The sequence below is a fragment of the Mesitornis unicolor genome, unplaced genomic scaffold (genome assembly GCF_000695765.1).
Source record: "Mesitornis unicolor isolate BGI_N332 unplaced genomic scaffold, ASM69576v1 scaffold35956, whole genome shotgun sequence".
Lineage (NCBI taxonomy): Eukaryota > Metazoa > Chordata > Aves > Mesitornithiformes > Mesitornithidae > Mesitornis > Mesitornis unicolor.
Genome location: NW_010192762.1, coordinates 68,925 through 94,476, shown reverse-complemented (window position 1 = coordinate 94,476; position 25,552 = coordinate 68,925). Strand labels below are relative to the sequence as shown.

General features: G+C 36.3%; 1 protein-coding gene across 1 annotated transcript in view; it reads left to right on the top strand.

Moving 5' to 3' along the window:
• The first annotated feature begins 2,586 nt into the window (after positions 1-2,586).
• Positions 2,587-25,552, top strand: part of LARS2 (leucyl-tRNA synthetase 2, mitochondrial) — an 81,190-nt gene continuing 58,224 nt past the window's right edge. Inside the window, exons 1-5 of the mRNA XM_010187199.1 lie at positions 2,587-2,820; positions 4,646-4,774; positions 13,908-13,999; positions 17,457-17,517; positions 25,121-25,210. Coding sequence (XP_010185501.1) covers positions 2,587-2,820; positions 4,646-4,774; positions 13,908-13,999; positions 17,457-17,517; positions 25,121-25,210 — 606 coding nt within the window. The remainder of the gene's footprint in view (positions 2,821-4,645; positions 4,775-13,907; positions 14,000-17,456; positions 17,518-25,120; positions 25,211-25,552) is intronic.

Genomic DNA, 25,552 nt, shown 5'->3' with positions numbered 1-25,552 from the left:
CCAAATGTCTCTAACGGTTGCCGTCCCCTGCAGCTCCCTCCTGTTAGCTCCCAAGCGGCCTTTGCCTCTCGCTGCCCCCGCTGTGCTGCTGCCCGCGGGGCTGCCCCTCGCAGCCGGCTCTCCCCGCTGCTCTGTGTCCCCGTAGCATCTCTGCCAGGACTTCGGTCTTTCCCACCGAAGGAGCTGCCTGTAGCAGCGGGCCACCCCACACAGGGCCTTTGCTAATAAACTGCAGGGGACGAAAAAGTGCAGAGGTGTAAAATTTCTTTTTTTTTTTTAATTCAAATTTGGGCAGCAGCGAGAATTTGACAGCCTGCTTCACTTGAAGAGTGAATGAAATGTGCTGGCCTTTGCCAGGCAATTTTCAGTACCTTAATTTAGTAAAGGCCTCCTCTCCTGTGTGCATATAACATCTGCCCAAAGCAGGGTCTCAGCCTTGGTTCCTCTGTCAGTCCCCCCCCTTCTTCCCTCCTTGGCACACCTGCCTGAGTTGGACAGTTTTGGCTTGTAACCTGGTGCATCAAAGACCCACACAGCACTGGGCTGGGCTGCCCATAACTGGGGCAGAGAGGGCCACCCTTCTTGTCCCACACACACAAACCTGGAAAGGCAAAACCACTCAGGGGCGCGTCTCCTACATGTGCTGCATGTCCTCGCTTGGCCCAAGGTGCGACTTCCTGATCATCGCATGTTGTGCATGAGGTGGGCTGGGAGCAGGAAAGAGACCACAGATCTCTCTCTCATCCTGGAAGTCCATGCGTTTAAATGAGCTTTGCCTTAACACTGTGTGACCCAGGCTACGGCCCATTTTCCACTTGCATCCCCTGCTCTGACCGCTGCTCGCGTAACCCGTAGGGCCTGAGGTCACCCAAATGTGCCCTGGCAGGCAGGACATTGGCAAGTGGGGTTCACTTGAGCTGTGCCCACGTGAGGGTGGAGGGGTGTCTAGCTTATGTCTGAAAAATGTCTCTTCAGTGAAGGATTCACATGTGTGCAGCTGTTGTCTTTTAGAAGATACATTTTATCAGTCAGCGATGCTGAAAGTGGCCTGCTGTGAGGAAGTACTCCTTTCTGCTGTAAAATAAATTGAATTAATAGAAATAAGATATAAGTAGTAAGAAAATAATAAGTATGAGCAAAACAGTGAAGTACTGAAATGTTCTTGCTGATTTTGGGCTGAGTGAATAAGTGTAAGTTTACAGAGAGGGATAAATTAGATGTCTCCTGACTAACTCATGTGCATCTGCACTGGGAATCCTGAGTTCAGTCCTGGATTTGTCGTTACCACAAATAAGAGAAACTTTAGAGATTAGTAACAAAAAATTCAAGGCACTGGCATGACTTACGTATATGAAGAATGTTTGAAAAATTCTGTTTGATACATAACAGAGAAAAGGAACAATACTTTAGACATGTAATGATACAGGCAGTGAGGACTTGTGTATGAATATGTGGTGAATGTTAAGGAAGTATAACTCCCACTACATACACTGATGATATAACTTAAGTGGTATAGCAATTATTTCTACTTACAGCATTGCTATCATATGGGCAATACATAAATATACTGTTTCTTCTTCAAAGTTTTTATCTACACAGAGATTTTACTGATGTAATTCTGCAAGAAAAATTATGGACTGAAATGACGAGCTTGGTACAGCAGTCAAATATATAGGCCAAAATTTGAAATAAAAACCCAACTGTAGAGGATAAGAAATCCTGATGCAAATAAAGCAACAAATGTTTTAAAAAGGAATTGGGGTGAAGATAGGGAAGAAATCTCAGACTACAGTTGTTGGTTTTTTTAACGCCGTATTTCCTACTGTAGGAAGTAAAAAAGTCTGTAAATACCTAGTAGAGACCAATCCCGAACTTGCAGACTGATCTTTCTCACATCTGAATAGTTTTAGTTTAAAAGCCTCACTCTACAGCAGACGAGGAGTTCTTTTAACTGGATTTTTAGTTGAAAGAGAACTGGATTGCTTTACTTGCTTGACTTGTTGAATTATATCTTGTCTGAACAGTGTAAGTTTCTCACGTAGTTCTTGCAGAAAACTATACTGACAAGGAAGCCTTTACCAAAATACTCAATTTAAAATATCTAGTTGAAATGTACTAATTATAGTCATCCTCCTCCATCTCTTTTCAGTGATGACAAATTCAGTAGTTTTACAAGATAATTTCATCCAACTTCCTATTCTCCCTACTTCATTCCAAATTTTTACCAACACCCTATTTCCCATCTTCTGTTCAGGCAACTGAGTTTCTTGAACCTTCTGTTGACTGTTCCTGCTTTTATGGGAGATTGAATGCAAGAATTTTATCTTATTAGAGAAGAAATCTGACAGAACAGTTTTGTTCTGTACAGGGGCCACGGTTCTCTTGGGTAAAAAAATAAATGCTTTTTAAATTCAAACGCATGGGAATAAAATGCAAGTACTATGGAAAACAGCCAGGTAATCTCAATCAAGCTAAAATATGTTTCATAGTTTCCAAATTTCTGTATAATAATAACCACTGATTTCCTGTTATATATTGTATACTGAAATACATATTTTTGTCTTTTTCAGATATCTAACCTTAAGAATGCAGTCGATTTGTCAGAGAGTTGGCACTTGTTCCTCATGTTTGGAGAAACAACTACATGGCTTTCTGGGATTGATTAAATGGCAGAGAAGACTGGTTCCTGCTTGTGTCAGAGCTATTTACAGTGAGACGGGGAAATGGGAAACAAGCTATGGGTTGGAGACAAGAAAAAGAGTTGAAAGTTGGTGGCACCCAAGAATAAAGGATCAGTTCTGCAGAATTTCAGAAACTGATGTAAGCATTATGAGAAATTTGAAAATTACATGTTTGATATGTTTGTTTTCTCAGAATGAAATTAATTGAAAATTACTTAGTACAGTTGTCTTATAATTAGGAGATATATTCTATTTCAGGGGAAAATACTTTTATATGATAGCAGATTATTAAAGACAGGTGATTAAATAGGTGGGAAAATAATAATTAAATCATTTTGAGGAAAAACACAATCAGCAAAGTGTGAGCTTGTAAACTTAGAGTGTTTAAGTAATCAATTCTTTCTTTGTATATTATACCACATTTAGGAGTTAATTATTTAAAGTACTAAAAGAAACATCTTCTACCTTCATAACTTTTGTAAACAATTAATTTTCTAAAGACCTTGTTCCTACTGGTTATAACACATCTACGCTACACACTATGACTCATTAAAATCTGTGTTAAGGGAAGATGATTTTTAAGAATATTTTCTGGTTCACAGTGTCCTAGGAATAATGAGTGACTTGCAGGAAAAAGATATTTCTCATGCAATAAAAGATCTTGAAAACAATTGTAATCTCAGTTTGTGACTCTTTTTGCTTTCACGATTATGCTCAGTCATGTAGGTATGAAAACATTTTTGTGCCACTTCATGTTTGTTTGTTCTTCTTTCATAAAATGTGCTCCCTCTCCAAGAAAAAAAAATTATTCTATCAAAGTGTTGAAGAGAGAGAAAGAGCTTGTTTTTTCCTGAGAAAGAAATCTGAGGTGAAAATGGTGTGTATGCATATATGTAGCAGGGAAGGCATTAATTTAGGCTTGTGTCTTTCACATGTATACATAGGTGTCATATATATATCATACATCTGCTAAGTTCTCAGTTGTGTTTTTACTGATATTTTTGTTTTATCCTTACAGTTGAAGTAAATTTAATAACATTTCATATTAAGAGGCAAATAGTATATATTGCTGCAATGAAGTATTCAGATTATTTCTAGTTTTGCTACTATTGGACAAAAGTGATAAATGATATTTGATAAATATGAGTAGAGTTTGATTCAAAGTAGTAAAAGCTGCTCATATTTTTTTTTTCATTATTAACGTAAGAAAAATAATGTAGGAACTTACTAAGCATATATCAATGATAAATTCAAGGGTAAACAAGATGTATTAGGAATAGTTTATGTAAGAGAGATAATGTTTGGTTTCTTTGTAACTTTTGTTGATTTACTCAAACCTAACTAAATGAAATTTTTACTTTATTTTATTTATGCAAGATACTGCTTGTAAGATGTCTTTGGATCTGAGCATACGTAGTGGAACTGAACCAGTTTCCCTTCAGTGGATGCACATACAATTGCAGATGACTGAGTTAGTCACTCAGGGAGTCACTGCAGTTCAGCTGACAAAAAGCAGCTGGCCCTGAGTGAGCTCCATGTTTGTTGTAAATACAAAGTAAAAAACTTATTTAACTGTTAAGAGAGTAATCTGTCATGTTTTCTTTTTTTGGTGGAACAGATTAGGAGCGCATAGATAATCAGTGACAGATGCTATGGTATGGAATGATGATTTATTAAGCTACAGTTAATGTATCTTTTGTTGAGTAGGAGTTGATTAAAAACAATTTTCAAGTGTCATATGAATACTAATATAAGTTGATAAGACGGCAGCAAAGTCTGGTAAAACATCTGAATTTACAAACCCAAAGTTTTTGGCCCTAGGAATTTTGTCAGTGCTCACTTGGTTCAGTTCCAGCAGAACCTTGTGTCTTTTCATGCACTGTGTAGTTTATGATGTGTGCATATATTTATTTAAGTGAAATGCTAACTCATGTAGTTATAACTTTCTAAAAATTTCTTTCTAGAAATCAAGACCAAAATTTTATGTGCTTTCTATGTTCCCATATCCTTCTGGAAAGCTTCACATGGGGCATGTTCGTGTCTACACCATCAGTGATGCAGTAGCTCGGTTCCAGAAGATGAGAGGGATGCAGGTAAGAAAAGATTGGCAGTAGGACTGGGTGGGGTTTTCTTATATTTTAATATCAAAATTAGTCAGGAAATAAGTATTTTCCAAAATCCATGAAGGCGAAGGCTTAGTCAGAATATATGCTACAAATGATAATGACCTGTGGAGCTTTGGATATTGAAATTTGAGACTTTTTTAAAAACAGACGGTGTTCAGAACTCTCAGTTCATAACATGATTAGAAGCTATCTCAAATGGTACAGCTGATGCTGTATCAGCTACCCGAATCTACTGGTGTACAGCATGGTGTCAATGAGACATGTGGGCCACATTGTTTCTATGAGAGGAGACTGAAGACCCTACTGCCACCTAGGTGAAACCATGGGGGAGGAAAATGTGTATCTGACAAAAGAAAACTGAGATGCCACAGAAGTCCACTCCTTTCACCTCTTCTGCTCCTGACAAAAGGTTGATGTCCTTTGTCGAATTTGCAGGGAACAGGTAGAAAGTGTAGCTGAGAGCCTTGTCCATGAAGTCCATGGGAGAGATCCTAATTGGTGTTCTGCAGTAAAGACTGATGGGTAAAATTAGAAGCATGAGAGGAAAGTGTGGAAGAACTGTGGCCTGAGTGACAACCGTATTAAGGGGGAAGAAGACATTTGGTGGGGAGATGTTAAGAATCTGGGAAACAGTGGGAAGGAGGAATATGGAAAGAGAATACCCAATTTTAGGATAGGGAACAAAAGGTAAGAAATAGCCACAGGCAAGAATCCAGGGTGAGATTTGGAAAGAATTCCCTCTAATGTACGAGAGAGAAGGAACAGTTCAAGATTATGGGAATCAGACCCTCAAAAGAGTACAAAGATGAACTGGAGAAATAAATGTTAGTTGCTGGTTGTGGTACTCAGTGCCATTTCCTTGCTACAAGTGCTGCAGGAATGTAGTGTTTCCTGGATTTATCCCCATCCATGAGACTCTTAAAGGTACTGTCACTGAATTATTCAGTGTGCTGCCTTTCCAAATACTATGTATTTTATGCCAATGGTGAATATGCTGTGCACTGAATATATGCTGTTGCTTTACAGAAATGCATTCTCATGCTTTTAAAATTACAGGAAAAAAGAAATAACTACCTTAGGCTTTAAATGAGAAAAAAAACCCCAATGTCTGTTGTGATCCTAATCTTTCCTAACGTCTCGAAATGACCAGAACTTAGATCTCATTAAAAATTTGAGCCAACTGAGCTCATAAAGGGAGTTTTGATTCTTGCTTGATGTTAAGACCACTGGAGTTCTTGTTTCAGTGCATAGCTCATCTCTCATCAATAACGGTGGAGATATCCACTAGATTTCTGTTCAGAGATCAAAACATACGTCCTCTTCTACTAGCTAAAATAAAGCAAAAATTGTCTTCGTCCAGTAGGATGCTGTAGGTGTTACCTTTTGAATACGAGGGAAGTGAGCACCTTTAGTAGAAACCTTTGGAGAAGAAGAAAAGAGAATGTAATTGCAGTGAAACACAAAAGCCACTATGAAAGTTTTTATTTCCACGATTGCCTGTTTCTTTCAGAAAGGTTTTGAAAGTCTCTTAAAGTTTTTTAATCTTGCATTTCAGCTTAATTTTACATTTTATATAAAAATTACTTTGGAGGATATTAGAGTGTCTGTAGAACATGCTGAATTTCTATATATCCATGTATCTTCTGTTGTGTTAACCACTTTGAACATCTATTTATGACTACAGGTGGGCAGGCAAAGAATTTAACCTTCATGTATGATTAAGAGACATTAAAGATATCTCATGATTTTCAGAGTATGTCAGACTAAGAGCTATTGTGTTAGTGACGTATATTAACTTGTTGGAAGTTATATTTACCTTAAAAAACCTTTTCTTCATTAGCCATGCTAATTTCTCCATCACTTAGAATTAAAGTATTTATAATTTATTTTCTCCTCACAATTCATTTATCATCCTCTAGGTGTTTTCTCTAACCATTGTCAAAACTGCAATCTGTTAAAGATTTCTTTACTGTGATGGTTATAGACTATGACATGGTTATGTCTTATCATACATAAAATTTGATATGCCCAAGCAAAATGTTTTTTTCCCTGTATTCAGGGAATTACTGGAATTCTTCAATATGTAAAAAGGAGGAATGCTTTAGAAGCAAAAAATATAAGTATTTATAATTTTGAAGTTATTCTACTGGGGTTTTTTCTTTCTGGAAATCAGCTTTAATATTGCATGTTTGAAAGTTCAGGGACTGCTAATTTTTTCAAGTCAAAATTCTAAGTAGAAGTGAATGCATTTCAGGTATTGAAGACAAGTTTAGGATAAGATTTCTGACTAGTATTGCTTCCATCATTTCCAAACTAACAAAAAGGGAGAGTCATTGAAAATAATCTTAGGAATTGTAACTCTACATATAGATGTAGAACTGACCTTGGTTAGCAAGTCATAAAACTGTGCTAGCAGCAATACAAGTAGGTTGAAAGTGTTTGTAAGGCAAGGCAGGATGATGGGCTGTTAAGATGAAAAAGGCAAAAACATTCAGACTTGCAGTTCCAAGGGAAAGCTTCAGACTACAAACTATATTTGAAGTCAAATAAACAGTGAGGGAAAAGATCAGGGAAAACAAATACGGTGTGTACATAGTTGATTAGTATATATGGTTGAGTGAGAGCAATGTAAGGTGAATAAGGTGGAGATATTTTCCTAGAGAATGCCTTCATGAGAAAATAGTAAATTAGTTTCATATTGATTTAATCTGAACAGGCAAGAAGTGTCTTATTTTTTATAATACTTAAATGAGAATAAGCTTGAATGCCTTTACGAAGGGATTTGAGCTCCTGTAGTATATTGGAACCATTCTTTGGAACGCATACGTGTAATTTCTTCATACCGGAAGTAGTTTGAAATCTTAACTGGGAAAGTGTTAAATCATTTGGATGCTGGTTTTTTGTGGTTTTTTTTTGAAAATGAAACATTAGTATTTCATTTTTCTAGCTCAATAGGATCAGATTTTTTTAAAACTGAAATATTCTAGAGAGGTAATACGCACTGACATCTACTGATATTTCCCAGAAACCTGTACTTCACCAGCATTTTAAGTGGGAAAATAAATATTTGTTGTTTTGTTTTTCTCCCTTGTTTTTGAAAGAAGTAGTGCTTCAGCATAAGGCCATAGGGGATATTGGTGACTAATGACACTGAAAATGGGCAATCAGACAGATTACATAAAGAGCAGCAGCCTTTCCTGCAGAAATGGGACTGGGCAGTCATTTATTAAATGGTGTGCAGAAGTGGGATTTCATGCAAGGGTAACATTGCAGTAGGCTGTTACTTTTTCAATGTACTCACAAGCAATAAGCTTTGCAGGGTTTTCAGTAGGAGGTGGTATTGATACGGGGCATTCGCATTGGTTGTGCCGATGGGTGATGAAGTCACATTTGTTTTACATCTGACCAGTGAAGGCTTCTCTTGTTCCCACACTCCTCAAGTACCCATAGGCATTGCGTGGGAAACAAACTCTGTTGTGCGCTTGGACTCAATTGCTGGGTAAATGATTTGTAGAGTGCATCTGTTGTGAGATAAGTTGTTTACACTCTACTTGCTGAAGATGAAGTCTGAAGTCTTTGTGTGGGAATTATAAAACATACAGGTTACTTAGCATGAATGCAGTGAGCTAGTGTCTTTTTAAAATATGTTAAGGATAACATTTTTTATTGAAGTGCGATTACAAAAAAATGTGTGTGGAGAGTTCTAGTCACAGATCTTATTACAAACATATTTCTTTAAAAGTGTTATGAAAAAGTAATTTCTGTATTTTAAATTACAATTTTCTATCTATTAGTAAACCAGTGCATTACCAAACTGTGAAGATTCTGGTTGTGTTTTCTCTGTACATGTTGTGAATTCAATGTACGAGTTTTGTAAGAATTTAAGAGATTTCCTGTTCGTTATTTCAGAGTGCTGTCTACAAATGATAGAGATATCAATGTTGACGTTCACCATGGCAGATTTCCAGTCTGCTGCTGCTTGGGGAAAAAGTATTTACCGTTGCTTTATCATGCTATCATTATCATGTCTTTGATCAATTCCAAAGTGAATAATTTCTGCCTCTCCAAGGGCTGAGAACAATTCCCTTAGCAATCAGTAAACAGAGAGTGATTCAGTTCAGTAGTTCCTGTGATATCTTTTAAATAAAATTTTTAATCGTAGCTGACATCACAGTGAGGCTGCCATGTGGAAGTTGTGCAGAAATGAGAACGATCATTGGACAATTCACGGTGAAATTCCTGTGCACTAGGATCAGATTTCTTAATTTATACTTAAACTACTCGTGATACATGGGGCTGGAATATTGTCAGTGATATTTTCACATTATCCCAAAATGACTTAGAGTATTTTTGTTTTATCCAGAATGTATTTTTTTAAATTGGATGTATTTTCATTAATTGTATTCCCTTGCAGCAGTGAATCTTAATACTCTTCAAATTGCAAAAGTGAATGGTACTGAAGAAAGACAGGCAGGTTTAATTAAAATTTTATAATGAATTCATCAGTAGGATGGATTATTTCAACAGAGTTCCATTTTCCGATCATGATTAGCTGCTATTCTCTGCCGGTTTTTTGGTGAGGCTGTTGTGTCTTTCTGCCAGGTTATTTTCTGTGGTATAAACCAAGTAGAAAATATTACAAGTATCCTATGTGATTTGAATCTTATTTAAATTTAGTTTTGTGGTAGCAAGTACTGGAAGTGTTAATGAGCTCACTCTGTTTCATTTTGAAAGGAACAGAGAGAAAAAGAGATATTATTTTAAATGCAATTATGTTCTGCAAGAATGTGTGAGATTAAGGAGGTGACTGACACCTTTGTTTTCTAAATGTTTGCAGCAGCAGCATGTGGATGTAGAATAATTTCTTATATCTTGTAAAAACAAGAAATAAATGAGAGATTTTATAAGCAGACTTATATTTTGATAAAAATCTGTGTGGGTTGATTATTTTTTAATTTGAAAGTGCCTTATCAGAATGCAAATATGTGGCTTTCTGTTGCAGAGAATCTTAGAAATAGTCCTTGCTAGAATGTTCACATTAGTCAGAAATTCATTATTTTACTCTATTTCCAGGTGTGCCTTGTCTGCTTGGGGTTTTTTTTGTTTGGTGGTGGTGGCATTTTTTAGCTGTTGTGTAATGGTGTTTATTACCTACTACACTTAAAAGACGATCTGGGCTGCGTTCAGGTGCGGATCTTGTATTTAAAATGTGTTCTATTTGCAGTCTGTCCGTTCACAAATCAGTTTTTCACCATGTTGACCCTAATTTTAGGCAGCCATTGGAATGAGCAGCCATCTGCTCCTCTCCCCTCTCCAACCGCGTGTCCTTGCTGTCTCATTTGTGTGTGGTCACACAACGGTGAGATCAAGTGCAAGGAGGATGACAAAAGTTGCTGCTGGAGCCAGGGGTGTGTTCTGGCAGCTTGTGGAATTTTCTGGAGCCTGTGACCACGTATTGCCTGTTTTGTCAGCCTTTTTTGGTTCATTCATGTGGTGTGTGTCATGGGGCTATAACTAGAGATAGGAACTTAGACTTCGCTGTATTGATTCAAAGTACTGATCTGTCAGCAAACCTCTTTGTTTTCATTTTTGGATCTCTTATCACACATTCTCTGAAATAAATGTATTACTGACAAGCATTTTTGACACAGATTCTCCTCTTTCTTAAAATTTAGGATGCATCGATCTGGATGTAAGAAAGATAAGTCAGCATCCTGGTCATAATTTTGATATGTACCAAGCACATCAGGAGAGAAAACAAATTCTTTGTTTCCTTACAAACATTAAGGAAAATTCACTGAATCATCTGCCCTAGTTATGTTGAGGGAGGCAGAGAGCTGAGTGTTACGAGATCACTGTCAGCTTTGTGCTACATCGTACCTGCTGATCTCGCCTACTAATGTCAGTGTGATGGGCTGATTGTTATTGGAGGGAGTAGAGGTGAAAATCACTTGAAAGGAAGAGCTGAGATCTCTGAAATGAATTAATGGAGCTACTGTGTCTTCCTCTGTTTCATCGCACAGTCACATTATGAGCTCTCACCATCGTTAGCAACAGATTTTTTGACCATGCTGTGAAATGATTCTTACAGTGATGCTTCAAGAAGTCAGAGTCTTTGGGATCTAAAATGTTTCAAGATGCAACTGTTTTCCTTAGTAATAATCTGACAAATCATGTGAATTGTTGAGAATCTTAAGCCCTGTGTTCAAGACTAACCTCGTAGTTTCAACCAGGAAGAGTTTACCAGTCTACATCATTGTGAAGACTGAAAACATACAGCTGCCTTTGGAGATAGAACTGGTTTCTGCTGTCTTAAAATGACTGAAACTATAGCCTGCCTTCTTTTACCAAGTATAGGCATCCTCAGATGTTTGCAGGCCTATTCTCTCTACAAAATATACTCATTATTTATTTTTCTTTCTCCTTGCAGCTTAGAGAAAATACAGAGCTATGTAGTTAATCTCAGCCTTGTGTTTTGTGTTGGCAAAGTAGAGTTAAGATGTAACGCCAAGTGCTGCTTGGAGACCGTGGCATTTAACTGTAGATATGTAACATATTCCAGCCGGATGCAGCCGACCTGTTGTTTAGACAAATGCATTTTAGAAACCATTAAAATTCGTTCACAGTAGAGAAGTAAAGGAGACAATAAACTTGAAATCATTTTCTAAACCACTGCGCGTGTTACATTCATCTCTATAGCAACTACATAGATAGATCTATCCTGGAGATTAATTTGAGGATATTTTTAATGTCTCTTTAAATTCAGGTTTCTGATTGAAACTTGAATTAGCGTATTTCTTCAGCCCTTTAACTTGAGAAATGCTATTGGTTGTTAAATTTAACTGTCTTTTGAATGTGATAAGTGAATACACGGTGTGGTATTTTTAATATACATGCTAGAATTGGGAAGATCTGTGTGAGCAGATAACTCCTGCTGGCGCTGATGGTACAGTGATAAAATGTCTGCACATTAGCTGTCTGGAGCATCAGTCAGGCCCTTTTGGGGAGCCTGTAGCTGGTAGTGAAGCAATTCTTCCCACATGGTTTTGCTCATGACAGTGAGGAATAAGATTGTGCCTTGCTTTTGGCTGTGTATCTATATCCAGGAGGTCGTCAGAAGCCAAATTTTATGAAAATTAATCAAGAGTAGTTTTTTAATCTCACTTTATTGTGCATCAGCTTGTAGAAAAGAAGACATTTGTAGGGATGCAAATGTAGGGCATTTGCCTAAACAAACGGGGTTTAAATAAGAGCAAATATGTATTATACATGGAAAAAACCCTCAAACTGGTTTATTTCATCATTTCTGTCAAGAGACAGGTGATCAGCAATAGTAGTGGTCAAAAAGAACTGAGCTGCAGAAACTAGTGTTTTGGTGTGTTACTCTATTGAGAGTTGTAGTTTATGTAAAGTTTACCTTTCTTTTTTTTCTTTTATATCAATAGCTTTGATTACTGGTGGGGGAATGGAGAGAAGAAGGGCTAGGGAGAGGTGTGCTTCAATGGGGCGTTGACAAGCGCTTTATGATCCAAATGAGATTTTTCCATGTAATGCTTAAATGTGAGGAAGTGGGGAGTTAGGAAATCTGACTTAGATTTTCTGACACCGTGATACGAGGAACAATAATCTATGTGATTCTAGGGAAAATTTGTAGCACAGCCTAGCATTCTGATTTCTGTTAGATTTATACATAAAAAATGTGTTGTGCATGGACCCTTACTGTACTGGATTGAATCACAGTTGATTACAGGTTAATACCTTTGGTTTTGTTGCTGCACCAGCAGAGTAATGATGTACAGCATGTTTAGTTTTAGCTAGATATTGAAAACAAGAACGCTGAGAGTCACATCTGTTAAATTCTGTTGCTTTTAACACTGAGTTGGTGCCTAGGGCACCTTTGTAAACATGTCTATAAAACATCTTTTATGAAAGAATCCATTGAAGCCAGAGGATTGGGAGGCTGTGGCAAAGAAGAATAAAAATAATTCAAACCAGTGACAAAAGTAGCTCTTATGCTCCAGAAACGAACAGATTTTTCACATGGAGATAGCTTATGAGATTACTACTGCTCAGCTTGCTTTCTTATTGCTTGTTTGCTTACATGCCACTAAATAACAAGTTCTTTATATTTTAGAGGTAAATTTTTTTTTTCTTACAAACTGTAAAATGTTACTCAATCATGTTTTGCTATTGTTAAACTCATGTAATTGTAATCAGTTACTGAATTTATAGCACATTTGTAGTTGTAAGAAAAGGGATTGCTTTTATCATGTATCCAATATATAAGTGTGTTTAGTGACAGCATCTTTAAGTACTGGTCTTTCTTCCCCTGGTTATTAAACAGGTTTTATGAATACTCACCATATTGCTAGATTATTCTTAAAAAATAATTTGCATGTTAATAGGAAAGATATGTATCTATTTCAGCAGAAATTATCTATTACAATAAATGTAGGAAACATTTTTTCCACCTTTATTTATTTATGGTCATGAAATGCAATTTATTAGTCTGCAGTCTGTATTTGCAAAAGCTATTTTAGCAACATTTGCCTAAACAGTTTTCCTCATACTCTTCATTTTAGCTGTCAGATTTAAGGTTATCACAGGGTCTTTTTATATTTTTTTTTCTTCAACAAGAAAGAAATAAAGTAGGCTATACATCAGGTACAGTTATAAAACCATTGGTTCAATTAGTTTTGCTTGCTTGCTTATTCTCCTTATTTAGAGTGAATATTTGCTTCTGTTTGGCAGTAGCATCAATTGCTAATTTTGACCACCACACCAGTTCACAAGGGATTGATGTTTGTTATTGTTAACTTGGTACTGAAATACTCATGAGCGTGTTTTACGTAATACCTTATGCTCCCTCTAAGATCACATTGTAAATAGCAAGTATGCTTCATATTTATCCTTTAAAACAGACCTAGCCCTAGTGAGCATGTTTTGAAGAGGTTCAGTTCTGGCGAAGCGAATGCTGAAATGCAAAACATTGTGAGTTACTTGGATGCAAAACACCATTTGTTATGTAGAGGCCTGTGTGTGGTGTTGATGCCGTTCCAGAAAGTTACACGAGATTGGTTTTTTTCCTTCTTGTTTACAGGTGATAAATCCGATGGGTTGGGATGCATTTGGTTTACCAGCAGAAAATGCTGCGGTTGAACATGGGCTTCACCCTGCAAGCTGGACACAAAGGTAATTTTTAATGAGTTTAAGTAATGAAACATTTCCATTGTGAATGCCTGTACCGTGGCCTCCATAAACCAACAAAACAGAGTAAAACTAGTGTAGAAGGATGATACAGAAAGAACCAGAGTTACATGCCAGTGTTTTATGGGACTGTGCAGATGATTCAGTTTTGAAAAACAAATGTAGCAGGATGATTTTCAGGGTTTTCATTTCAATTACTTTTAACGTGTAAAAAGGTAAGATATTGAAAGAGTGACATTTCCCAAACACTCAAATCAGTGAGAAATAAATCAGAATTCCATTATAGTGAGTTAAATCTTAGTATAGAATACACAGCTGAAAATTATAAGCTACGTAGTTAGATTTCCTAGCAGTTTTCAGTACCATGTGAAGGAAGAAGAAGATAGTTTTTTCATTTGAGACTGGATCTTGGAAAGTGATAAGCAGCCGTTATTGCTGCTGATTTCCATGAAAGTTTTGGGCTTTAAACCACAGAATTGGGTGCTGTGTTCCCATAATATTCTTTAAAATGGGTAGAAAGTTATATAAGTAAACATCAATTTCTGTAAATTACTCAGAAACCAATCTTACTAAGAGAGGCTGCTAGTTGTGCTCTGGGTACAGTAATCTGGCTGTGGTAGCTCTTTGGACCTTGATTCACTTCCTCCTTTGATAATGCTGTTTCTTTTAAGTTTTTGCATGCTTCTGGTCCCATGTTTAAGATACTTGATACTTTTCCAGCTAAAATATGATGTCAGCCGATTCCACTTAGGGAGAATGCATGAGTGCACTACACAAACTGAGTTATTTATGCTCATTTTAAAAAATTTCCTTCATGTATTGTTTAGATGAGAATATGTATGAGAGCTAGTTACCATCAAGACACAAAAGCCTGTTTTTGTTCTTTAGAAAGTCTGAAACATCACTGTGCTGTGTGTTGTGGGCTATCAATTATGCTGTAGCATGGTCAGTAAATTGATGATTTCTGTCTTCCTTCAGTAAGCCTACTGAAGCTCAGCAGTAAAACAAATCTACATATCTATTTTATCTGAGTGCCTCATTTTTTAACTCAATTATCTTGATTAAACCTTCACCAACCAGATGGTTACTGTGATCCTTACCTACATGACAAATGAAGCACAAAGGAGTGAAGGTTATAGTTTTGAAACAAGGAGGCAGACATTAAGTTCTTGTGACTATAAAAGACTTGGTGTTTTCCCTTCCTCTCTACTACAATGTCCTTCACAGAATCATTAAGGTCAGAAGAGACTTCTAAGATCATCAAGTCTAACCATCAACCTAACACCACCATACCCACTAAACCATGTCCTGAAGTGCCACATCTGCACATTTCTTGACCTTCCTCACCTATTGTACTAGCTTTGGCACTGGTAGGACATATTGCTGACCTGACTCAAAAGAAAGCCATCCTGCCTCTGAGTTGAATTGGCTCAACAGAAAAGCAGTGAACATGGCGGATAGAGACACTGTGCAACAGCAAAGTGCCGTATTGGCTCAGCCCACCTCATCTAAGCTGTTTGTCTGGGGTGTATCAAAAAACACGTGGCAGGGCACAACCTGAGCTGATTCTCCTCTTCTGCCTTCTGTGTTCTTCTGTTTTTCTCTTTTCTTGTAAATAGGTGCATGTTGTTCCATACACTTAAAGCACTTCAGCTAGGAGTTACAAGTACAAGATGTTTTATACTGGACAAAAATGTTTCTTTGAAAATTTCCTTAGTACTGAAAAGAGTGATTGTCTAGTTTTAAGAGTTAAATAATAATATTATAGCAACAAACTGAGACAAGTAGGCACATCATCATTAAGTCTTATAACAACAACCAAACAGGAAAATTATTTACATACCCATTTTTTTTTGTTACACTGAGGAAGAGATTTGGTTCATCATACCAGCAGTTTAAATTCTGACCACTGAAGTAATTGCTGTCTCCCCTTTTCTCTGTTGTCCCTGTCCTGAGTGTTTCCCATGCCTGTAGCAGGGGTGACTGAACTGAAGCCATGATACTGTGATAGCAACCTGATGTGTTTTAGTCATCCTTGGAGCAGACCCAGCCACCCATGTAAAAAGGGGCACACTGTAAGCATTTCAGCTTACTTGGTCCAGGAGTGAACAACCAAATTTCAGAGCATCATAATTTTGTGAAGGGGTGGTTTAAAATGAGCTCCAATTGATTATTACTTCTTATGTTCTCAAAGTTAGGAGAAAAACATAAAACAATTTTAAGATGGAGTTACTTATACAAAACACCCAGAAGTGTTTGTTAGTAAGAATTAGTATAGCGGCAGAAACTTTGTGAAAATACACTCAAATTTGAATTTTTTCTTTATTGATACCATTCATTTTGAGTGGGACTTTAATAAAAGCAGTCCTACTGAAAATACGGTTTCTTCTAGTGGAAGCTGTGAGTCCATAAGAGGATTTCCTGGTATACCCATACTGATATGGTGCTGCTGGCAGGCCTTTTCTAGTGTAACTGGGGCTCTGCAGCTGCTGATATGGTTTACTTGCATTATTCAGTTACTCAACAGTGTGAGTTTGTTCTGGATCAGAATTAAATGCGTGGTTTCATCACTATCAAATTAGTCACTATTGGAGGATAGATGTTACTTTATCTGACATAATGCATTTTAGTAGAAAGTTAAAAGTCCATAAGAAGTTTTAAGCTTTTTTTAAAGTATGTGAATGGATTCACATCAGGTCACTAGTTAATATTGTGTGGTTATGAGTATTGTAGTGAACTATTCAGTACATTTTCAAATTAAAATGTTGTTGTTTAATCTGATGTATCTTATTTTACATTTTCAATATAATCCCTGCAGTTTCACAGTTGACTTAAATTTATCTGTGGCTGTGCTGCCACCAGAAGCTTAGGGGTTGTCACTTTTCAGGAGACATGTTCCCACCACCTCCTTTGTGTTGACTGAGCTGTTTTGCGGCCACGGCATTGGTGTGATCAGGCTGTTGATCAGAGGGAAGCTAGAAAATTGGGGGGAAAGAGGGGTTTGGAGAACTTTTTGTAGGGCCTATCTTCAGTTGAATGGGTGAGCTGACTGTGGAAGTACATCCTAGTGCCATATGAAGATTTCAGAGTGGCCTTTGGCTCAGCTGCAGTAAAGATAATTAAAGATAATGAGAAGTCATGCTGCAGGAATGTTTCCCTCAGACTGCAGTGCCACTTTTGCTTTTCAGTTATGCACAAATCAAGAGAAGAAAAAAATCATTGTCTTGTACACACAGCCATTGAAATTGAACCAGAATACACTTGGGACTTTAAAAATTGTTATTTAAGATGAGTATTCTGACAGTTGATTTTCACTAAGTAAGTGTTTAGAGGTTAACTAGTGCTTTTGGTTTCTCAGAACTTTATAAGCACATGATTTTAAATACAATCTCATGAGAGAAATATTTTAAAGTTAATACTTTTTTAATATTTTATTTTGCAGTAATATTCAACACATGAGGGAACAGTTTGATGCTCTCGGTCTGTCTTTTACGTGGGAAAGGGTAAGATTTTCTTTTTTTGAAGGATACTGCTTTATTGTGTGATTGAACATTGGAAAACATGGAATTTCACCATTTTATTTATGACAATACAGAAGGCTTTGGAAGTGGCCAGTTTAAGCTGCTAAACTGTAAAATTATACTTGAAAATAAAGTGGGAAATGGAGCTTTTCTCAAGCTTCTTATCAAACTTCTCTTAATTTTGACATACTGACATCATCTGATAATCTCAAGGTTTAGGAGAATCTTTAATTTCAGTTTTGCATATTGGTTTTTCTCTCTGCTTTTTCAGCTCTTTCAAAGCAGCGAAGATGGGTAATAGTCTAAATAGATACTTATGAAGTAGCGTGCCTTTGTGTTATGTGTTTTGAAGAGTGCTTTTTACAATGTATATATTTTTATAATATACTCAAGGGTTTAAAGCTAGTAACTTGAAATGGTGGTTTGGTTATGTTATTCTAAATTTGAAGTACAAGTCTGTATTTTCTTAGGTGTAGAATAACATTGATACCATGACCATTGTGATAAAAACCAAAGTTTTATTTAAAACACTAATGGTTGAGAATCAGGTGTTTCCCTTAAAAACCTACAAACTTGATCAGACATAAAGTAATGCCATTTTCAAGAGAAAAAGTTAAAATAAATTTTAAAGCATTTGTAAGGTTATTGCAGTTACCAGTGAATTAAAGTCAGTCACGACCTTGATATTCTCAGCAATAACGGTTGCGTATCACCTTAATATGATTCTGAATAGAGTGATGGAGATGGTAATCTTGGATTTTTATAGCAGCATTGTAGATCTGAAAAGGAAAAGGATTCATTTTCTGGCAGTCTGAGACCTACCATCTGTTTTCTTTAATCTTGAAGGTGAAATTGTTTATTTGTATGTCTTGCATCTAAAACCCATATTTCATCGTGTCCTGTATATGACAAGATTTTCAGTACAAGCCTTTTTAGTAAGATTTTCATTTTCTTGTTAGCCAAAAAGTTGCTCTGAAAAGAAACAGCTTGTTGTGGAAGGTTTACTGCACACATTCTTGACAATTATTTTCTTATATTTAAAAACTGTTAGTATGTCAGAGATTTTCAGTATGCGTAATACAGCAATACTTCAAAACAGTGAAATGCTACGTGTAGGCTGTATTATGGAGCAAACCAGAATTTAATGTTGCAGAGTGCTTTTCAAGAAAATGGAAAAAATTCAATTCTGTATGTGGACTTTTGTTTAACCCTTCCATTCTGAAGAAGAGATGGAGAGCTGGCAGTACTGAAGACCATGGCAGGAAATAGAAGTATACAGAAGAAAGTAATTTCTCATCTCTATGCCTGTTCCTTGAGGCTTACTTTCACTTTTCTAGGAAACCATGTTTTGGTTAATGAACTTTCAAGAGTCTCTGAATACTTGTGAAAAGGACTTTGATGCTCTACATCTAAGTTAATTCGATCAGTTGTGTGATTAAAATACTTTAGAAAGTTCTAGGGGCACATAGTTTGTTGTTTTGAAAGGTAAGATTTTAAAACAGCTAATAAGTGTTCCTTGAAACACAATGAATTTTGGAGTCTTCACTGCTTAGCTAGTTAAGTTTTATTTTACCAGGAAAGCCTGTCTTATAAACTGGAGTAAGAGTGACCTGAGTGGTAACCATTAGAAATAGATACGTTTATTCATTGCAAAAGAGGTATGATGCCTGGGATATATCTGTATTACCTGATTTCCAAATGCACAGATATTTGTGCCAGCTATGAAAGAGCTACCTGTGCAAGTGGAACAGCTGAGCAATGGCAGAGTGTGTTTTCCAGGCTGATAAAGCCTGCTTCTCTGCAAGGCTAATTGGGCTGGGCAGAGCATTTTACAGCCTCAGCTGCACTGCTTCTGGGATAACTCGGGCGTCTTTGCACCGCAATGCACTGCACTGTGCAGGTACTTATCTTAAAAGTGAGCTCTTTGAGGTAAGGAGTATTTTTTTCTTATTATTCTGTAGTCGTATGGCACTAAATCAGTGGCTTACAAAACATTGTGACAATGCAAGCAAACCTACTAGCGTTAGTAGGTATGAAAAATGCAAGAAAACCACTTTTTATATGGGTTAGTCTAATTAACCAAGACTATTGTACAAAACAGGAGTTTGTTTTTAATTTAATTTCATTGGTGTTGCTTAACTGTGCCCCTTCACTGTGCTAGTGCATAGTACCTAGCAAATATATGCTGGAGGGAACCCATTCCATTATCTTAGATCCCTGTTTTAGTGTGCGGTGAATTGCCTTTTTAAAGTGCAAACCTTTTATCTTAACTGTTTCTGTCCTCCATGGCCAGCTTAGAGTATGTGCCCACATGATGTGAAAGAAAGTTTGGTAAATTTTACCATTTTACAAATGGTAAGGGGAAAAAAGTGAGAAAAGAATAAAAAGTACTTTTTAAAATCCTCGTGCATGTAGCTTTGCTGAAGCAGCTGCCTACTTATAAAGTCATGTCTGGTGTTCAAGAAAGTCCTGTCCAGGAATAGGAAGACTATCTGTAGTTTTATTGCTTGGTAAAATCATTATGAACAAATTCCAGGGCACCTGGGATCGTAGAAGTTTCCTTTTATTTACCTGCGTATTTTTCATTGTTCTCCCTGTCTTACAAATCTAAATATAAAATCATTTTTATGTTGTAGCAGTCAGTGAAATTACTTCACCAGTAAGGCCCCACAAATAAGGCATTATTAAAAGCTAATTAGATTATTTTGGAAAGCTGGGTTACAAAGACACTTGAAAATTATTCTTCTAAGCAGAAAATGTAAGCAAACTAAAAATGTAATTAAATGCATAAAATAGCTCTGTAAGTACTTGGCTTTAGAGTAGTTTTGAATACTAATAGTGATATTTTTTCCGTGAAACATGTAGGTATTTTCAGTGCCTCAAGTAATAAATGTTATATTTTTAAATCACTTTGAAAATTATGTGGTTTTGGGGGAGAGATTTTTAAAAAATAATTAGAGAACATTTCTATTCTGAACATTTATGTTTGTCAGATCCAGGGTTAAAAAGCTGCCATTTGAGGATGGAAGAAATGTCTCTGAGAGACTTTAAAAATACCTGGAAAATAAAAACCATTGTGGTTATGTATTGTTTTTAAGATAACAGTAATTTGGGCATTCCTAGTGATCGAATTTCTCCAGAATATGTTCCCAGGCAGCATAGCAGACTGCCTGCCACTTATTTTAAACATGATTTCAGGGGAGTTAGGCAATTTCATTTTCAAAGATTCCTATAATCAAAAACAAGGGATGGAGACTTGTAACATTTTTCCTCTCTTTTGCTCAGGAGAGCCATCAGTCTGAGTGCCTGTTCCCAGTAAAGCCATCAGTTCACCACTGTGTTTTCAGTCCCTAACTTTCTTCCAGAAGGTAGCTCACACTGCCAACATTTTTGTACTCTTTTCAATTCATGTGTGCCAAGTGACATAATTTTTTTGCATAAGAGTAATGTACCCCTTCTGCTCTGTACATTAAAAGAGATGAAATCTGTCGTTGATTTTCTTTGTGCAGATATTTTTCTGTTTAGTTTTGAAGTTGTCACTGCCTGAGCGTGCACAAAACTGTAGCAGTAGACAGAGCATTACAGTTTAAATTTTCTTTTTATCTGCATGTCACTGATAATCAGTCACCCTGCTTGTAATTAAATAAAAAAGGAAACCCTTGATACAAGGCTACTTTTTTCAGAAAACATATTCGCATTCTAAAATGTTGGCACTGCATGACATTTGTGTTTGCAGCTAATAAAGCATGAAACTAAGGGCCTTTGAAATACAAATATTCAAATGAATTTAGAAATGTAGTTTGTTTGGTCTAGCTCTAAACCTCTGAAATTCAAATAATTATACTTCCAGATGAGGTAATACATGCCCTTTAATACCAAAATAGGCAAATAATATCTTCCGAAATAGATTTTGAAAAAATATGTTCAGACTTCTTATCCTTATCACCTTTTTAATAAGTATCAAGTGCAACACAGCTTTCTTCAGGGTAGCATAAGACTGTGCTAGAAATAAAATTGTTAGTAATAAACGAGGAAATTACTTCTCTCTAGTCTAGTTATATGTTAATCACAAAATCTGGTGGATCTTACAAATAAACACTTCCATGCAGCCTGTAAATGTACTTTTATTTTTTTAAAAATAGCCATGAAAAGAGCTTGAAGATGGTTTTTTTTCTTAAAAAAAAGAAAAACCAGTTTTAGGTTCAGAGCTCCATAATAAAGTTGTAAGAATAGAACAGATTTAGAACAAATGAATTACAAAGAAAGGCATTTGAAAATTTTTTTTTTCAAATCTTCCATCAAGTTTGGGGTTTGGTTTTATTTTTATTTATCTAGGATTCTTTACTGTTGGTTTTCTCATATTTTTGGTAGCGGGAGGTTTTTTAATCAGATTTTTTGATAATAAATGGCTCTATAACCTTAACATGAACCGGTTGCTTCTGTACCTCTGTCAAATCTAAATTGTAACACTGCTATTTAGTCTGTAACTGAGAATTTATTTCCAAAAATAAATAAGAGATCAACCCCTCCATTGTGCTGTTTGTTAGGAACAAGATTGCTGTGCTGCAATAAAGTGATTAAGCAAGGTAGTTTTTGGTAATGATGGGGATCTTTCTCTTATGTACCTTGGCAATGTCTGCTGTTTTTAAAAGCAGGCCACTTTTAAAGGTAGTTTGTTTTAATTGTTTTAATGAATCAGTGTCATTCCTGTAGGAATAAGAAGCAGTTACGGTAACCAATGATAAAGATGCATTTTGGTGACAGTATCAGATACTCTTTTTAACTGGCAAGCTGACAAAAGGAAAAGGGAAAATGATTGGGGGGAAGAGGGAGATGTCTGCAAAAAAGGTTCTGATTCTTAGTATATATTTTATTTTTGTAGAAAATATGCTAATACTCTGTTCATATATATTCACTGAACTGCTTTATGATATGGGGTTCTCTGTGTGTCCTGTTATGGTAGTGCTCAGCTCACCAAGGATAAGCAGAAAGTTTCAGTTTTTGGCAGGGTGGAAGGGCTCCATTGTGCTATTTTGCAAACCCTTTTGTAAACCTTTTTCTGTATTTCTGAGTTAAGTTAGTTAATGCACTGCAAATCTTTGCCACACTCATAGAGTATAAATAGAAACATTAATGTTCGCCTTAATTTAAGCAGGATAGCAGCCTAATGGAAACTTTTTACCAGACATTTATTTAATCAAGATCACTAACTGGCATACATGGAAAATTATTTTACTTATGTGTTTTAATGTGTAAAACGGTCAGAAAAAAACCCAAAACACATTTTGAGACTGACAGGAGGTTGCTGGCTTGCCATCAGCAGCTCATTTCACTTGATAGTGATGTAGTTTCTCTCTCTTCGTTAACTTCAAATGTTAATTCAGACCTTCATGGTTATGAAGTTAAATGATGAGCCTGAGTGATCTTTTTGCAGCTCAATGACCACAGAGCAAACTTGCTTCAGTGATAACAGACTGTTGCATTTCTTCCTTAAAAATGTCAATTTACATCTTGTGAGTGAGCATGGACACAAGAATCTCTTCCCAGGAATGAGCTTGTGGTGTGTCCTAAACGTGCCTGTTTAGACTAAGAAACATAATCTCTTTTTGTTTCAGTTAATACACATCTGCTGTTCAGGACCAAAAAGACACATCTCAGTCCATTTTACTGTTTTTATTTGACAGCTCACCTCAGTTATCTTACCTGTTTGCCTGTTGCTCACATAATCTCATACTGTACCAAAAGGGGTCATTTCTCTTCTTTTGTGTCTCTGCTTATTACAGTGATGAAGCTCTGTTGCCTATAGTGCCATCACACTGCAAGAAACAGGAAAAAGAATATTAAATGGATAGTGTTTAGTTGAATAGAGGGAAATCAGACTTCTGTCGAGTGTTTTTTTTCAGTGCAGAGCACAGGGATTTAATCAAGCAATGTAAGGTTTTTCATTACTAAGTCTTCACATGCTGTGCTGAAACCCTGCCATTAAATGGCTCTTTTTGGTCTTTAAAGCCTCTTATACACACTTTTTGAGACATATCTATTCAAAGGTCATATTAATTGTTCAGAGCAACGTTTCAGCACTGAAACACAGAGCTGTAGAAAAAGAATAAATTTTTTATGTTAGAGTGTTTCAGATGTCACTTGAGTAGCAGATGATGTGTAGCTGGTGTCGTAGGTAGTGGGAAGCTTAGGTGATAGGAAAGCCTGGGTGAAAGACATTTCACATTTGGAGCTATTTCAGGGAGTTGATAACTATTTGCAAATGGAATAAATGTTATCAGTGGCTTGCTGTCAACCCTGTAACTTGAAAATCAAGTGATGTTCTTGTTGATTTGAAGTTCAGCGTGGGAGTCATCTTCCACTTAAATAAGGTACAAATGTTGTCAAGGTTTGTAGCAAAGTTCCTTCTTTAGCCATCTGCAAGTTAAACAGCAAAGCTGTTGAGGAGGGAAATGCGATCTGTTTATTGATACATATTTATGATGTAATTAGAGCTTAAATACTGAGTTACACTGTTGTTTTCACTTTGGCCAAACTTTAAAATATGAGGGTGAAAATGTATGTGCAATGTCGCGCCTGTAAAACACTCTGTGTAGAGAAAATTGGAAGTCTGTAATCATGTAATTCTGTAGTCATCTTTACATATTGAGATGTTTATTTGAAATGCAGTTTGTTTTTTTAAGAACAAGCGTTTAATATATGGAACTTTGTAAGCACATGATAAGTAGATTGGGATTTAATTCACTAAAAACTTATAAAATGTTTGCAAGTTTAAAAAAAGCTATCCTTTATATTGTTATGGGCAGTTCTCTCAACTCCCATTCCTTCTTCTTATGTTGTCTTTTATTTTTATCTGTCTTTATTTCCCTCTTAACTATCCCCCTTCACTTGTGACTTCTTTCATTACTGTCTTTTTCTCCACACGTTAACCCAGAGCATTCTCCCACCTTGAGCTGGCTTGCCTTTCAAAAATGGTCACTTTTTCTGACCTTTGATTATGAGATATCTGTTCCAAGTCTTTCATCTTGAAGTTTTGAGTCTTACCCCATATTCCTTCCTGTCTGCCCCACATGTTATATGTGTCAGTAGCCTCAGTTCCTCAGTGCTGTCCTTCTGTATCTGCTGTTTCACTGTAGGCTCCTCCAGTCTGCTTGCTTCCCCGCAGCCAGCTCCCAGCTGCCTTTGAACCAGCAACAAGATACCTCTGTTCCTGCTTTTCATTGCTGAGTGACAGAGCAAAAGGCAACGTGGCTAAGACGACTTCTTTGATGGAGATCTACTTTCTTCTAGTTTTGCTCTCTCCCTGATCAGACAGCTTTGGTCTTTTCCATTCTTGTGCTCTTGTTTCTATCAGCATTAATCCTACAGGGTTCTTACATTCCATGTTTTCTTTGCCCGTCAAATCCACACAAAACCCATGTTGTCTGGTTTTGTATACAGCTGAATATCACTCATTACCCAGATTTGCATTTATGTTGTCTCTGTGGCATATATTATACACTCCTGAATTAATTGTTCAAGTTAAAACGCTCTAAATAAATACTAAGAATAGCTTCAGGAATTTCATTTTATTTCATTTCTGCAGGAAATAACCACTTGCTTACCAGAGTACTACAGATGGACACAATATCTCTTTCTTAAACTTTTTGAAGCTGGGATAGTGTATCAAAAAGAGGTAAGTACAAACTTTGACCTTCAATACTTTGCAGATGCATTAACGCAAGTCACTCATTATGTTGCTGGCACTTTGCTGCGTCGTCCATTCACATTCATAAAGTGAATTGCACTCTTCTGGTTTTAAATCACTGCAAAATTTAATGAATGTTATATGCAACTGAATTTTATATATAACTGAATTTTATATGTAACTAACTTTAATTGGTATGAATCAGAAATGTTTATTGTCAGTGATTTTATTTTATTTCATAGCTTTAATATAGAATTTTCTGGATCTTAACTTCCCTATCATGAGAACATATAAGATAATGTGATCATAAGGAGTCTCTTCAGCAGTGAG